The sequence below is a fragment of the Heteronotia binoei genome, chromosome 16, assembly GCF_032191835.1.
Source record: "Heteronotia binoei isolate CCM8104 ecotype False Entrance Well chromosome 16, APGP_CSIRO_Hbin_v1, whole genome shotgun sequence".
NCBI classification, from domain to species: domain Eukaryota; kingdom Metazoa; phylum Chordata; class Lepidosauria; order Squamata; family Gekkonidae; genus Heteronotia; species Heteronotia binoei.
This window is the reverse complement of record NC_083238.1, coordinates 29,359,418-29,376,249: the sequence shown is the minus strand read 5'-3', so window position 1 is coordinate 29,376,249 and position 16,832 is coordinate 29,359,418. Positions and strand designations below refer to the sequence as shown.

At 42.6% G+C, this 16,832-nt stretch overlaps 1 protein-coding gene across 2 annotated transcripts in view; it reads right to left on the bottom strand.

Moving 5' to 3' along the window:
* Positions 1 to 8,190: 8,190 nt before the first annotated feature.
* Positions 8,191 to 16,832, bottom strand: part of CERS6 (ceramide synthase 6) — a 153,337-nt gene continuing 144,695 nt past the window's right edge. For both annotated transcript variants that reach the window (XM_060257270.1, XM_060257269.1), the window contains one exon: positions 8,191 to 15,001. In XM_060257270.1, coding sequence (XP_060113253.1) covers positions 14,843 to 15,001 — 159 coding nt within the window. In that variant the 3' untranslated portion in view covers positions 8,191 to 14,842. The remainder of the gene's footprint in view (positions 15,002 to 16,832) is intronic.

Sequence of the window (16,832 nt, the reverse complement as noted above, 5' to 3'; positions counted from 1 at the left end):
AAATGCTATCTCAATCTGTCCCTCAACCAGTTCACCTCAGGAGCACCATGTGTCTTCTCTGGCATAATTTCAGAAAATGATGTCTGAGAAAATGTAACTGCTCAGCTTTTCTACTTTCTTTCTGACTTTTGAAGGGACATGATTCTTCATTTTGCTAGAAAATGTAGCTATTTGTACCACTCAAGGCCTTCACAATCCAGAGGTTCTCTGGGTTAGCAGAAAGGCAGACTAGGGATTTCAGCTTTTTCCTATTCTGAATGGGGTTATATTCCCCTTTAAAAGCCCAGTTCGCAATTTGGGAATACTACTCAAAATAGCAATAATCTTAGAAAACCAGGTGGATGTGGTGGTTCACAATGCTTTTGCCCAGCTACAGCTGGTGAGTAATCTGTGCACATTCCTGGGTCAGTCAGATCTAGCCACAGTGATGATGTTTTTTTTACATCTAGACTGAACTACTGCAATGCACTTTGCTTGGGGCTACACTTGAAGAGTGTTTTGAAGGTGCAGCTAGTGCAGAATGCTCTGGCTAGACTCCTGGCCGGGGCCAGCTATCAGGAGAATGTGACCACAATACTACAGCAATTGCTCTAGCTCCAGATCTATTCTTAAACCCAGGGCTTTTTTTGTAGTAGGAACACCAACATCCCTGATGCAGCCAATCCTCCAAGTGCTTACAGGGCTCTCTTTACAGGGCCTACTGTAATCTCCAGGAGGATTGGCTACAATCAAGGGGTGTGGCCTAATATGCAAAGGAGTTCTTGCTAGAAAAAAGCCCTGCCTAAACCCAAACAAAAAGTTGAGTCCCGTGGCGCAGAGTGGTAAAGTTGCAATACTGCGGTCGAAGCTCTCTGCTCACAACCTAAGTTTGATCCTGGCAGAAGCTGGGTTCAGGTAGCCAGCTTGAGGTTTACTCAGCCTTCCATCCTTCTGAGGTCCTTGCTGGGGGAAAAGTGTAGATGACTGGGGAAGTCAATGGCAAACCACCCCATAAAAAGTCTGCAGTGAAAACGTCATGATGCGACGTCACCCCAGAGTCAGAAATGACTGGTGCTTGCACAGGGGACTCCCTTTACTTTTACTTTACTTTAAACCCAATTCAAGGTGTTGGGTTTGATCTTTAAAGCCCTACATGGCTTAGGACCAGGGTATCTGAAGGACTACCTTCTTCCTTATGTTCCTGCCCAGGAATTAAGATCACAGGGAGGGGCCCTCCTGACAGTCTCATCTATCAAAGTAGCTCATTGGGTGAATCTATGAGAGAGGGGCATCACAAGCCAGAGGACCTTTGAGTTAGTAGGAAAGCAGATGTAGCAGAAAAATAACAAGGTTCGCACAGAATTTCTGGTTGGAAGCGAGGTTTACTTCTGGTTCCAAAAGTAGGACCCAGTCGGGCTTGCTGCCCCCAAAACTGAGTTCCAATCATTCTGCATACAGACAGCTTTATTTACACAGAGGCAAGCAAGCAGGCACATGAGCCTATCTGATTTCAAAGGGTCCCGTCTCCACTGAGTTCTCCCTGGTAAATTTCCACGGCCAAGTTCCTTCACTTATCTATTCAGCAAGTCGCCTCTAAGAGGCTTTTTCTCTTATCTTAGCTGGCCGGCTTTAGACACACACACCCGCTATGCTGTGGCCAGCATTTTAACGGAAAATTACATCAGACATGTTAAAGGCAAAGCATGCTCTTAATCATTATTATAGGGGTATTAATTAATTATTCAGGGGCTCCCCTTCACAGACCAGACCCCTACGGTCATTTTGACAGGCACAGGTTCAAGAGTGTATAGGACAGATCCTGTGCAAGCTAGAAACATCAAACTTGGAGAGCATCTGTGGGAGGTCCATGGCAAGTTTGGTCTCTAGTTTACACAGGTTCCATTCTATACACTCTAGAACTTGCATCTGTCAAAATGACTAATGTTCAGGAGTGTATAGAACTGATTCCGTGCAAGCTAAAGACATCAAAGTCTCAGGGGACCTCCCCCAGATGTTCCTCTACATGTCCTCCAAGTGGTTGCTTTGAAGTTCTGTAAACATTTGGACTGAGCAGAGACAGTCTGTCTGGAAATGTCTCTGCTCATGAACTGGCATGAACCTCCACAAACAGCTGGAAAGTTTGTGGGAAGTTCTTGCTGAGTGACCTGCCATAAACCTGACTCTGTGAAACACCAATTGACCAGAATTGATTACGAACTTTAGTTTGTGAACTGGTTTGTGCCCATTCCTACTTGTTACTTCCCCTCCCCCAAATTGGCATTTAGAAACATGAGTCTCTAAGGTGCTTTGCTTGACATAAGGAGTTGCTTCTGAAGACAGGATTTCCATGTGCAAAGTATGTGAAATGTTATTGCTATGGTTCTTGCCCCTTAGGAACAGCATCTATGGGTGGATTTTGGACTATAGCAGGAATGGAGAAGAAGAAATCGTTCTGTTGTTCCATCTATGGAAAAAAAAACAGGTGCGTCCAGGCCTATATTTCCATTTTAATACCATTAATCTACTTTGGAGAGATTCTTGTGGAGCTTTTGAGTTTCATGGTTGTCCTGATTCAGAAGTCCAAAGTAATCTGGTGTTACTGAAAATCTTGACCATGTCAGTGTTACCATTCAGTCCTGTAAAATGACATTATTACACTTCCATTGTGAGAAATGTCCTACCCTGCACTTCTCATTGTTTAACGTTTTAATCCATGGCAGGACTGGTTCTCTTGTTTTATGACTGCGCAGCTTACTTGGGACCCCTTGGTGATTTTGTCAAAATCTTTTCCAAAGTCCCAGCAGGGCTATTTTTGTAGCAGGAACTCCTTTGCGTATTAGGCCACACACCCCTGATGTCGCCAATCCTCCAAGAGCTTACAGGCTCTTCTTACAGGGCCTACTGTAAGCCCCAGGAGGATCATCAGGGGTATGTGGCCTAATATGCAAAGGAGTTCCTGCTACAAAAAAAGGCCTGAGTCCAACTATATAAAATTGATAAGATCACTTCTACCTCTCTCTTATGGTGGATTTGCAATCTGGTGTCATCTGCAAATTTAATGAGTAGCCCTTCCACACTCTTATCCAGATTACTGATCAAAATATTGAAAAGTACAGGGCCCAAAACTGAGCCCTGGGGCACCCCACAGATGACTACTGTGAATTTGAATTGTATATCTAATGATTCCTAATTCTGTGGAATACTGTCCTGAGACACCCAGGTTTTCCCACATATGAAACTCTAATAATTAATAAAGAAATGTAATGTATTTTTTCACGGTCGCCACTTTGAGATGATAGTATAAATTATGCCCAGACAGAAAGACTGAGTACATTGAAATCTTTCACTAGCAGTAATCTCTGGAGCCATTGTAAGCAGGTGAGCAGGTTAAACGAATACGACTTTATCTTTACCATTGGGTAAGTAGTAAAAATAGCTCAAATAGTTGAGTGTTGCAATGCATCTACGAATTGGCCTATACATAAACTTTTGTTCTTCCTGTTGCTCAGCATACAACAGCAGGTACTATTTACAGATGACTACTGGGAATTTGAATTGCATAGCTGATGATTCTCTAATTCTGTGGAATACTGTCCTGAGACAACCTGGTTTGCCCGCATATGAAAATCTAATATTTTCATCCTGCTGTTTCTCCACAGAGCTCAGAGTGGAGAACGTAGTTCTCTCTTCCTTATTTTGTTGTCATACTAACCCTGTGAAAAAGGTTAGGCTGAGACAGACCAGCCAGTCCAAGTTGCTTGTTACTCTCCAGTCTTAATCTGACACACTAACCACTCACCTGCAAATTGGAAGCAAGTTTAATAATTAACCAGTCTTGGATATGGTGAGCGAAATACAAGACCTTGGCTTTTGTGAGATAGTGGGTGAAACATTGACTGCTGTTTCAGTTCAGTCTTCCCAGCTCTCCCCTCCCTCATCAGCCATTTCCAACCATGGGAAAGTTTACTCCTGGGGTTGCAGGATCCACAAAGAGTATCAGCCAGTCAGGTCAGGATGTTGCCACGGGAAGGGTTTGAAATCGTTCCATGTTGCCACTTCTAAGACTTACATACCTTTGCCCTCTTTGGACAGAGAATACTGAGACCCAGTGTGGTGTAGTGGTTAAGAATGTTGGACTGGTATCTGGGAGATCCAGGCTTAAATATCTACTTGTGCCATAGAATTTCGCTGGGTGACTGGGCCAGTCATATTCTTGGCCTAACTTATCTCACTGGGTTGTTGAGGATAAAATGGAGGAGAGAAGAATGATGTAAGCCACTGTAGGCCCCTCCATTGGGAAGAAATGTAGAGTATAAATGAATTATTTAAATAAGAATACATAGAGCTATGCTGACCTAAGCAGAATTACACTGTTCTCAACCCACTGAAATGTGTAGCTCTGTTTAAGATTGCACTGTAAATCACTCAGGCACTAATTTTCTCTGATTACAAAGTCTGAAACCATCACTGGCAAAATATCCACACATTTTATATTGGAATAAAAAGCAGGTGTGCGCATAATGAAATACCTGAGCCAAAGATATAAACCAAAATTGCTGCTTTGGGTCTTTACCATGACGTTCTGGAGTAATATTAGGAATCCAGGATTCTTAATGAAACAAAACTACCTTATCCAAAGGAGTCCATATTGTTGTTTTTAATTTCAGGTGCTCAGGCAGCATATGCTCATGTTCTTCTTTGATTCTACTGATTTCTTGAGCAATGGCATTTTCCCCTTCCAATCATACCCTTGCAAGGTAGGAGCACAGAGTCCTTCCAATCAACACCTTTGGAGTCAAGCCACAAAGAGCCACAATTCTTTCCCCTTCCCTTCGTGAGGGGCAGACAGAGCCATTTTGTTCTTCTGTGGCTGGATAGAGAGCTGGGTCAGGATGTACTAAAATGAATGACAATATGCCCATAGGGAGGTGGCTGAAGGACCACTGAATATAATGGGAGCCAGAAATGCCAAATAACTTTGCATGGGCACCATTGAAATACATTTCAGCAAATAAAAGTTGCATCAGAAATGAGGAACAAATTTAAAGAGACCTCCTCTGAACTTGGAATGACAGCCCCTTGAGTGAAATGATGGTTTAGAATGAGGTCCTTGGAATTAGGCTTCCCTGGACATTTAGATCAGTAGAAGAGGGATTGGGTTCTACCAATTCAGGGGAATGAACAGGGCTCCACACTGAGTGGGAGAGAGAAAAGCCCTGTTCATTGAGCTCTGCTCACAGTTTGTCGGATACAACCCACTGTTTTCTACATTTCTATCATAGTAAAGCAATCCGTGTTGGTACAGACTCTAGCCTTCATCCCAACAGCTTCTGTGCTTCATTTTCTTGAATACCCATGAAACGGAACAGTCCTTTACTAGAAATAATTGTACAAGAATGAGAAGCTGAACAAAATTGTCATATACTGGGTTTTAAAACTCCACTCAAGTTGCAGAAATAATGGAAGCATATCAAATTAGAAAGAAGCCTCCAATGGAACAGCATAACATGACTTGATAGGAAAGGGACCTCCTAATTTTGAGTTATGCACACACAGGTCCTACCTTGAAATTTTTAATAGGCAATTAGTTACAGAGTCATTTTGCATATAGCTGTGAACTATGGTTGTAAACTGTAGGTTACAGTGCCTATGGTAATAGGAGGTCACGACAGTGGATAATTTGTACAGCTTAAACAAACTTTAGACCCAATTTCAATAGATTTTTGCCAACTACATCAATTCATGGGTATATGATTAATTTAATTAAAGGAGGACATTTTTGTAATAGGGACTCCTTTGCATATTAGGCCACACAACCTTGATGTAGCCAATCCTCCAAGAGCTTACAGGGCTCTTAGTATAGGGCCTACTGTAAGCTCTAGGAGGAATGGCAGCATCAGGGGTGTGTGGCCTAATATGCAAAGGAGTTCTTGCTACAAGAAAAAGCCATATAACATATACAATAGAGGAGAGGAGAACAATGTTGGGGAGAAAGGCTAGGTATAAATGATGTATATAAACTATCCATCAGCTGCTCTAAGATCCATGGGGTCATGCTTAAGGTCCCAGGTTAGATATGAGTCACCCACAATTCTACAAGGAACTGCTAAAGAAGTTGCTAATCAATAGCAATATACCAGTGTGGTGTAGTGGTTAGAGTGACTAAGATCAGAAAGATTGAGGTAACCTTGGGTCAGTCACTTTTCTCTGTCTACTGTAACTCAGAGTATTTTGTGTGTGGATAAGAAAGAAGAGGGGAGAACAATCAGCAGGCAGCTGATTTGGATTCCTATTGGAGTGGAAAGTGGAGGATGTTTTAAAATAAAAAAAATGATTATGCATTGATGAACCCTCAAAGATTGGTGAGGAGCTACAACTCTTGCATGCAGAAAGTACCAGGTTCAATCCCTGGCATCTTCCCAAAAGATCAGGAAGCGGGTGATGTGAAAGAGTAGAGAATCGCTGCTAGTGAGAGAATACAGTAATATGAACATATGAAGCTGCCTTATACTGAATCAGACCCTTGGTCCATCAAAGTCAGTATTGTCTACTCAGACTGGCAGCGGCTTTCCAGGGTCTTAAGCTGAGGTTTTTCACACCTATTTGCCTGGACCCTTTTTTGGAGATGCCAGGGATTGAACCTGGGAACTTCTGCTTACCAAGCAGATGCTCTACCACTGAGCCACCATCCCTCCTCAATAGACCATGCACTCTTCCTGCTGCAAGTCTTCTCGTCTCTGGCACCTCTCGAAGTCAATCCCTCTGATTACAAGTGTACCAGATAGTGTGGGTATCTCAGTCAAATGGGGTTAGTGTCGTAAAGCAGTAAGAATGAGGCTGGAATGCATTTGTGAAGGCCTCAAGGCATTTTTCCTTCAAGGTTGTTTCAAACAAACAGACGACTGACACACAAAACTGGACATGTTGTTGAGGATTTAGGTCAAGGAGCTCATTTTGTTGTTCTCAAGGAGAGGCTTGATCAAGGTTCCTCTCTGAAATATTCTGTCCTTTTTTTGTATTTAAAATGAGTGCCAGTACTCATAAGAGATTAAAACATACATTGGCTTTTAATAGAAAATTACAAATTTTCATTATGACAAATCCAAGCAGGCAGCCGTGTTGGTCTGAAGCAATAGAACAAAGCAGTAGACAAGTTGCATCTTTAAGACCAATTAAGTTTTATTCAGAATGTAAGCTTTCATATGCTCTAAGCAGACTTCATCAGTCAAAAATGGAATGACAAGCAGTCCTTAATATAGAAATGTTCTATATTGTTCTTCTTTGATTCTACTGATTTCTTGAGCAATGGCATTTTTTCCTCCCAATCATATCCTTGCAAGGTAGTAGCACAGAGTCCTTCCAATCAACACCTTTGGAGTCAAGCCACAGAGAGCCCACTTTTTCTATATTAAAGACTGCTTGTCATTCCATTTTTGTCTGAAGTTTGCTTAGAGCATATAAAAGCTTACATTCTGAATAAAACTTAGTTGGTCTTAAAGGTGCTACTTGCCTACTGAGATTTTCATTATGTTCTTGTCTGACACAATATCCTGACTCACTTCTTGCAGTTACTCTCTACCACTGAGTGATGTTTTCAGAGGAACCTTCCTAATGGATTGGTCCATAGAATAAGTGCTGTGCCAGCTTGCCTCACCCGCAGTCTCCTACCCAACAAGGAAGGGAGAGCAGACAACCGACTACCACTTCCTCCTTCCCCTGCCCAGGCTTCTTCCCTGTCAGCTCTACAGCTGGTCTCTGCACCCTCCCAGTTCGCAGGAAAAGAGCAGCTTTTGACCTCCTGGGGATGTGGCAGCTCACCCCGTTGCCCAGACGACGTTCCCTCACTCAGTCTTCTCTTTCATATTCCCACAAGGGCAAGAGGAAGAACAGGCAACCGCCAGCTACTTTTCTGTTGCTGGGCTGCTCTCAGACTGAATCCCCCTATCTGGACTCTCCTCCTGGGAGCTCCTCCATTGCTGCTGCTGGGCTGCAAACCCACCTGGGGTGGCTGAAGCTCCTTTCCTGTCTGGATCTGCAGTGGCTCCCTCCATTGCAATGGGGCTCTACCGCATGGCCTCCCAGCTCTCATTTCATAAAGGAGAGCAGAAGAGAGCAGGGTGGCAGTGGGCAGGCTCCTCTTTCCAGTCAGCTCAGATGCAGCGGCTTGGAACACCATCATCATGTAAATGCAAAAGAACTCAAGCAAAAAGACCGTTCCTAATACTTAGTGTTTATTATGAAAGTGTTTTTAAATTAAAAGTTCACAATATTGATTAATTCCAAATATTCCAGGAGGAATTGTAATTTATATATATATATATATATATATATATAAAACCCAGAAGCAAAATCTAAGGCTAACACATCACGGCATTTCCAACAGTGGAATACCAGTATGTTATTGTCACAGCAAGAGTTGCTCAAACACTGGATTGTCTTGAAAACACAGGCGAAAAAGAATTGCACCGTTGTCTCCTGCCCCAATGTGTGGAAGATAACCACCGTATAGAACACAGACTGATGGTTACAGTCTTATTTAGAAATTTGCATGCAGGGACAAAACAGCTCCAATACAGATTTGTATGTACCATCCTTTTTGTTTGGAGATGAGTATCATTACCAAAGAGTTCTGATCAACATGTCTTATCGCTGAAGTACGAGGCGGAAGTCAAGTTTCAAATAAATACTATTAAAGCACATACACCTTTCCCCTCAACTGAAACAAGCGGAAGAGATTTCCTAAGTGAAGAACTTTATAAGGTGCAGAGTTTTACTGTAATTACAAATCAGAACTACCTGAAAGTAAAAATATGCTATGTATATGTCTTCCAAACTCACTGCTATCTGAAAAAGAGAAGTTTAAAATGCATGTTTTTTTTTCCAGCATCCCAAAAGAAACTAAAACAAAGTGCAAAAAACCCAACAACATGTAGAAATACAACACCCCACTGGTTCAATAAGAGCTGTTTTGATATTTATTATTCCAAGGCAACTCTATGTTGAAGAACACTGTGATTTGGAGTATTTTTGGCCATTTTCACATTGGCATACAGAACTGCGGCAATTTCTTCATGTGGGCATGAGTTATCCAGGTTATTACAACACAAAATTATCACTCTGCAGTAAATAAAAATAAATACAAAATATTAAGCAATTGGGGCAACAAAGAAATCATCTTGCACTCACATGGGAAATTTACAGAAAACCCAAGTCTCTCTGTGCATATTTTTCCAGATGTGAAATATGGTGGGTAATAGCCCTATTTTCAGAAACCCTATGCCATGATCTGCCAATCAAGCTGGATGGCAGAAAGGATGACCAACCTGAACCACCAGAATGCTGTGTAACCTATACCTTCCTATGTGCAATGTGAAACATTCAAAACCATGTGGCATTTGGTTACACAACAATCTTTCCATAGTTTATTGCAAAATACAGCACACGCATACGCATACACACAGATGTGAACTATTGTCTTGCTTGTTACAGCATGCTCAGCTCAGATATTAAAGTTACTTGGAAGGAAGGGGGGCAATGCATAAAGACATCAGTGAAGGACCTCCATAGTTACACACTGATGCTTCCTTTCCTTTCCCTACAACTGGATCCCAAGCCCTCAGGGTTTATAGATCCCTTGCTTGATTGCAGATCCAGTCAATGGCTTCCTAACACCACCAGTTGTAAGGCAGAAACCAGATTCATGGCATGACAATGGTGTGTGTGTGTGTGTGTGTGTTCATGTAAATTCTCCTCAGAAGAGCAAACTCTGTACTGTGTAGCCTGATCTCGTTCATGAACAACAGTCTGCAATTTCCCCACATGCAAACAGGCTGTGGACCAGTGCTGAGATGTAGACTGTGCACATGGCAAGGTGAGAGAGCGGTGGACGTCTGCAACTTTCCCTGCTGCTACACATGGAAACCTGAATGTGAAATCAGTCATATGCCTCGTTGTAATCAGACTCAACCAGCATGTATCCTGAAAAAAAAAAATTGTTAAAAAAAGATAGCTATTTATGTGCAGGAGACCAAATTCATATTTAAGCTTCTCCATATGGCAGGGAAGTGATGCGTACCCTGCCATGGGCACAGCCTACATACTAGGGCCCAAGTCAAGGGGCTCCCTGCCTTGAGAATACATCAAAGGAAACTTGCAAACTAGCTCCACCACGAAGACACAAAATGAACAATTTGGAATATGGCAACAAGAATACATCTATTTCATTTTTTGGCATTTTAAATCTGGCATTCAACAACCTGGATAGAGGTTGCGAATACATACGGCCACCCTCAACTGGATATATGCTTAAGAAACCTACTCACCAGACGCTAGTCCAACGTTTTTTTTTTTTACAAAACATGTTTTCTTCTTTCAGCAACCTACGTGTCAATACTTAACAGAGTAAATGCAAACAACAATGGGTCTTACTTGACTATCCCCAGGGCTGGCTAACAGGACGCTCAGTCTACCTAATCACTTCTACGTTCTACATAAGTGGTTTTCTTCATTTTTCTACTCTATATATCCAAGTCACTGCATCTCTTAATTCTAGCGCTAAAAGGGTTCTAAGAATGTTTGTTACCAAGAACAGTTATTTTTTTTAAATAATATTCAGAACAGAAATTCAGAAAGTGGAATAATCCCTACTTCCCAGAAATACAATAAGATTGAACATATTTGCTCTAGAGTCATACGCTCCTTGCGTGCACAGTAGCAGGAGGCGTGTGCTTAGCGTGTACATCGCCAAGGGTGTTTGCTGTACATTCTGATCTACCTTATATGGGGAATCTCCCTCTGCAAAGGGACTTTGTCTGCACACTGGGATATCAATGGCATTAAATGGTAGAGGATAGTCAATGTATATTGAATTGTAATAACCCTGCTGTAGATCTACTACAGTTTCTATAGTCCAATTACTTTTTCAAAGCGGTCAGAAGCCAAGCTCAGGAGCTTCCCTTATATCAAACCATTTAGTGTGCATCTCATCTCGGAATGAATGCAACCAGAAAGAACTCTAATGGTTAGCAGCTGTCAATCCTGACCGCATTGTTCAATATAATGGCTACGAGTTCAGAAAAGACCAGCTATCTGTTCACGACTTCCCCCCATCCTAAGTAATATTGTTCAACATTGAAAGATTCTGTCTCTTAATGAACAGAGTCCCCCCTCCCAAATCAGTATTCATCATTAGCAGAAAAAAAAAATAATTACGACTACCAATACCAATGCATCTCCGAAGTGTGTTCTTTACATCATGCTTTCAGCCTCTTGTTCATCACGCCCATGTAGACTTCCATTCTTCATACTGCATATAAGAATCCAGCTTAGCTCTACAGAGTTATGGCCAAATCGAATTTGATGCTGAATGTAGCCTGCAAGCTTCTTTCTTTACATAGTGTGCGGGGGACACAGTTCAGGAAAGGACTGCGGTACTAGGGGGAATTTAACCCTCCCCACACCATACGCAACTTTTTCCTGACCGTACTTATACCAATACAAATAACTTCATGTTTGCCCAGGTGAGCAAATCTCAGATCTTTGGGACTGATTCAGGTCCGGAAAACTGCACAGGGTGGGTGGGGGAGTTTTCACTCCCTATTTTTAACAGTCCCAATCAGAATCTAGCCTCCTTGCACCTGCTTTTTAAAGCAAGCAAACAAACAAGGAATAAACAAAATCAAATCTTTCACAGAAGAGCCAGGATCCTATCTGGATCCTATCCTTTAGTCTCCAGGAAAAGCAAAGCTACATAAGAGACAAAAGCCAACCTGTGATAACTCCTGAATTACAGTGTGGGGATGGAAAAAGAAACTCTAGCAGGCAATTAACCTGTAGCTAACATACATGGGTACTGTTTATTTCGTTCCTGCTTTTCAGCTATTAAATACAGGGCAGTTAATGGACAAACCCTTCATTTGCCTTCTCCACCCTGGCTTTTCAATAGAGAACACCACCACTATTTTCTTTTAACATGTTGTAACATAACTGACTTCTCTAGGGGTTTTGTTGAATTGTCTTTGCAAGAGTGGTTCGATATCAGGGCTTGGATCCTGCAGAGCATTTTGGCTGAAAGAAGAACAAACTTCCCAAGTCTTTTCCTCCCTTGCTGCCCCAAATGACCCCATGAAATTCTGCTTTGGGGGGGCATGGATCCTCAAGAACAACGTAAGGATGGAGTCTGAGGTCTGCAACAGAAGGGGGGGAACAATGAGTGAAAACCACGTTCTCTTCCATTGCAGAAATCCTCCACGAGACCCACCCGCAAATCTCAACACATCCTAGGTCTCAAAATTTCTTTTTTACAACATGAAGAGCTATAAACTGGACCTTCGTTAAAGCACAACAGCCATTGAGGACAACCCAATTCAATGGGGCGGGGGTGAGAGGAGGAAGCTTTCAACTTTGGTTGGTTTCAAAAATTATAAAAAAGCTATATCGATAAGAAATGATTAAGGAATGGGAGCTCAAAGATAACTGTCTTTCCTCTCCGAAATACAACAGCCATTTCCCAGTCTCTCAAGTACAGAACAAAGCCATGTAAAACATGCATGGCTCAACAAGATGTTCACGTGAGATTCTGTAGCACAGGCATGTAGTAGGAAACAAAACTAGTTCAAAACAGTGTCTAGCGGAGAGACAAATGTTATGATTCACAGTAGGGAGTTTCCTGCTTCCAGGGTATTTTCATCTATACTGCTGCTGGAAGTTCTTAGGCACACACATTTCTTCTGCGCACAGCACTGGTAGAAAACAAAACTGCACAGAGGAAAACACACAGAATACTTTTAATTGGCTGCCACTTGCATGGCTAGGCAGAGAAATAGCTTCCGCGATAAGGATCTTTTTGGAAAATAAGGAAGCTTCAAGCAAAGAGAGATTAAAAATACAAAAGGAACAGTTTCTTAAGTAAGGCGATAACTCCTCCCAATTTCTTTTGGGACTGTTACCCTTACGGATACACCGTTGCTCTTCTGCTAAAGGAAAAGGAAGGGGGACATCACCTCCAGTTTTACCTTTCTAATAATTAAAATGAGGCTTGGAGGTTTTGTATGAATTTCTATCAGGGCACATCCAGCAAGCAGTCTCTTCTGCTCCTGGATTGGACATTAGATCCGGAAACGTGGCAAGTGCTACTGGTTAAGGCAGGTACGTTCCCCCCCACACACAAAGGGTGGTAGGTGGGGGGAATAATACAACAATGAGACTTACGCAGTCTTTGCTAGGGCAAGGGAGGTTGCTCCTCCTAGTTGTGCGAATTGGCGTTAAAGGACCACTGTGGTCCCACAACTGAATTGGTGTGGCCTTGAAAAACTGAGGCGATGCTCTCCACCCTTCAAATCAGAGCCTCTTGGATGTGCACCAGGCACACGCAACCTGCCCAGAGCACATAGGAAAAGGAGGAGTGCTCTGAAGCAGCACTTGGGGGACTGCACGCTTGATTAATTGGGAGAGTGTCAGCACGTATGCAGTAAAACAAACTCCAGGTTGATAGTGTAAGGCCTAATTTTCCACTCACAGGCAAAACTTGTCCTGGCTGAACTGTAGACGACAGGCTGGGGCATCTGATGACATCACATCCTGCTCCGTGCAAAATAATTCCCTGCATATAAAAAAAATCACAGCCTGTCGAGAGCAGGGTTTGGAATGGTTCCAGCCTGGAATCCTGCTCCTAACGTGCTCGTGCTCTTCATATGGGGAACTGATGTGTATGGAAAAGCATCCCGTAATGTGACACCGCTCCCTTATTTGAACTGGTACAATCCAGAGCCAGTGGCACCCACACCCCTGCAGCTGGTGAAAAGTAACACATTCTGATTTCTCTTTAATACTCTGTCACAACAGATTGTAAATTCTAATACTTTGCGCATCTGATCCATGTTATTTCTAACTTTTTTTTTTTGCTGTCTCGTTTACCCTATTGCTAATTTTCTAAGTATCAAGTGTAACTTGAGGGGGGGGTCAACAGTTAATGCCCACCCCACCCTTGAAAAGCACCTCAGTATGAAAGCCACACAACAATAATGTTGAGACTGAATTTTTTTCAAGATGTGATCCTTCCGCTGGAGGAGGTAATCGTAACTCGACGAAAATGTAGCTTATGTGTCTACGCAAATGGTGAAGTTTCTTCTATTCTAATTCATCACCAGCTTTGGGAGTTCAAAATAATGATAAAAGCGCATCTTCAAGTAACTACAGTTTAGTCTGAATCACTAAACTGACCTCCACTAGAAGCTACTTAAACATGAACACATTATTTCATAAACCTTATACTGAGGACAGGGGATGGTCACCACCCACTGTGATTGTACTGGCAATCTCAAAATCCAGCATCCTTCAGCACACACACAAAAATAGCAAAGGAATCTGAAAACTGAAGGAGGAACTTTTGGTAGGAGTGAAATTCAAGCAGATGCCTCAAGTGTTGGGCCAAATTGACCAATCACGGGAAGAAGACACACCTCCACCTGGCAATCTCCAGCTTGGATGAAGATCAAAAGAAAATTATCCAGGAAGTTCCCTTTCACCTGCAAGTAACCCCCCCCCCCAAATAAAATAGCTATCTATCTATCTATAAAAAAATAATACTCAGTGACTACAGAAGAAAATACTGCTCCCATCTGGTCATTATATACAAATACAGCATGCCTACATAAAAGAGAATGGTGTGGCGCTGTCATTCACAAACAGGAAATACATAGTGCACTATTAGAATAATTTAAATATATTAAGTATTTTTTTCTGATGTCAAGAGAAAGAATAAGGAAGGGGGGGGGGGGGGAACAGACCCAGCATTCATAACTTATTAACTTCCTGTAGCAAACAGTTCATTTTGTTCGTGTTATCAGTGCTTAATCCAAGGAAATTAGTGTTCCTCCACAGAACTGCCACTGGTGAGGTAGCCGTTTGTCCCGTTTGCTCCGCTGGTCCCATTGGTTGTGGCAGAGCTATGGGAGATCTTTGAATGAGGAGGTGAGGTTTCTTCATCTGAGCTTGACTCCACGTCGCTGCGGTCATCTCTTGCCTGCAAAACAGGGAAGAAGAAGGGGAAAGCACATTGGAAGCTGTTGCACATGAGAAACAAGATGGACCTTCCTTCTAGCTTAACTTATATCGCTGATGCTTAAGAACCATAAAGCTTTTAAGGCCTTTACGTTCCTCTGCCAGAGACTAAGAGTTAAGCTATTTCCATGCATCTGAGCTGTTTGTGCGTAAAGTGCACATATGGGTGTATGGTGGGTACTGCAGATGAGAAGGCGGCATTACAGCAGCCAAGGCCACATGAGGAAACTAGCCCTTCTCATCCTTACCCTTCAATTCCTTGATGCCAACTCATATCAGTGTTGGAGCTAGATTTGGGGCGGGGAAGAGATTAAGTAACAAAGTACAGTCATATCTGACCAGGAAGGAGAAAATGGGTTAGTTCTGCTCATCCACATCTCCGTCTCATTAAAATTAAATGATGAAAATCCTCCATAACCTGGTCCCAAGCCTCCTCCTGCTCTACTAGTGAACACACCTGCCTGCAGTGGCTCTGGAAAGCTCCCCCGCCACCGGACCACCAATGCCAAACAGGAGCTCACCCCAAGGGTGGGTGGCTACTAAGTTGCCGGAGTTCCAACACAGGGGCAAGGGGGACAAGCTTGGGTGGTTGTTTGCATGCTGGGTGAGTGTCACCAGCACAACACATGCCTGGCTGCTTCTTCCTTCCTTGTGGGCCAGCTGCTGCCTTCTCTGGCTATGTGTTTGGCATCTCCTCCTGAAGGCACACATCTTTTAAAATTTTTAACTTGTGGGTGCGCACACTACCTCTAGCCAAACTTTTAAAGCATTCCCTGCCAATGATTTTTAATCCAGCGACCTAAGATTAGTGATAAACTCATATCGCTAGACTCAACCCACTCATTAAAAAACCCAAACATTTAAAAGATGGAAAACCTAAGCAACAGTGGAGCTTGTACACTGATGAGGGGGGGAAGTACGGTGGAAGGTGCAGAGTGGGAGGAACGAGCTCAATGTGGAAGGTGGAGTGGCCTCCAAGAGGCAGAAAATGGGTGGGGAGGGGAAATTTGAGAAAACCTGTATGCTTTTGAATTATCTTTGGCTTGGAAGCAAAGCAAGGGGGAAACTGCCACAAAATCACTCTCTGAAAACCCAGGGAAACAGTGACCAGAAAGCAAACAGCACTGAAGAGAGGAAAATCAATGCAGAACAAAAAAGAAAACCCAACAGACATGCACAGTGAAATTAAGCACTGACATGCATGGTGAAGACAAAGGAAAAGATCTGTGCAATACAGGCCAAGGAGAAGGAGATATACAATAGAGAGGGGGGATTTTAAGTGGAGAGCCTGGCCAAACTAAGACAGCATTGATAATATCCAGAATATTCCAGAGATGGACTGTATGAGTCATACCCTTAACTGGCATTTGGCACAGCAACTGGCAGCAAGTTCACAAAGGAGAGATGCTGTATTGAAAAAGGAGGAACTTCAAACAAGGCTGATTGATTAGTACTGGGGGCTATACTGAGCGGTGAGTGAAATGACAGGTGTGTGAATTTAAAGTGTGTAATGGTGCTTGGCACTGGACAACAAATTCTAGCTCTAAAGGACCTTCAGAATCTAGCTGGGTGTCTATTCTGAGACGGTTTGAGGTTTCATCCATTAATTTAAGCAGTCTATTTATGCTTTCAGATTTCAGAGCAGTATCATTCTCCTTCACTTAAAAAAATCTTATTATGCATTGGCATCTAAACAACACAATGTAAAGAAATGGCAAAAAAAAAAAAAACCAGATAAAAGAACAGGGTAACCAGGAAAAAAATGGGACATCTTCATAGTTCTGGAGCAAAGG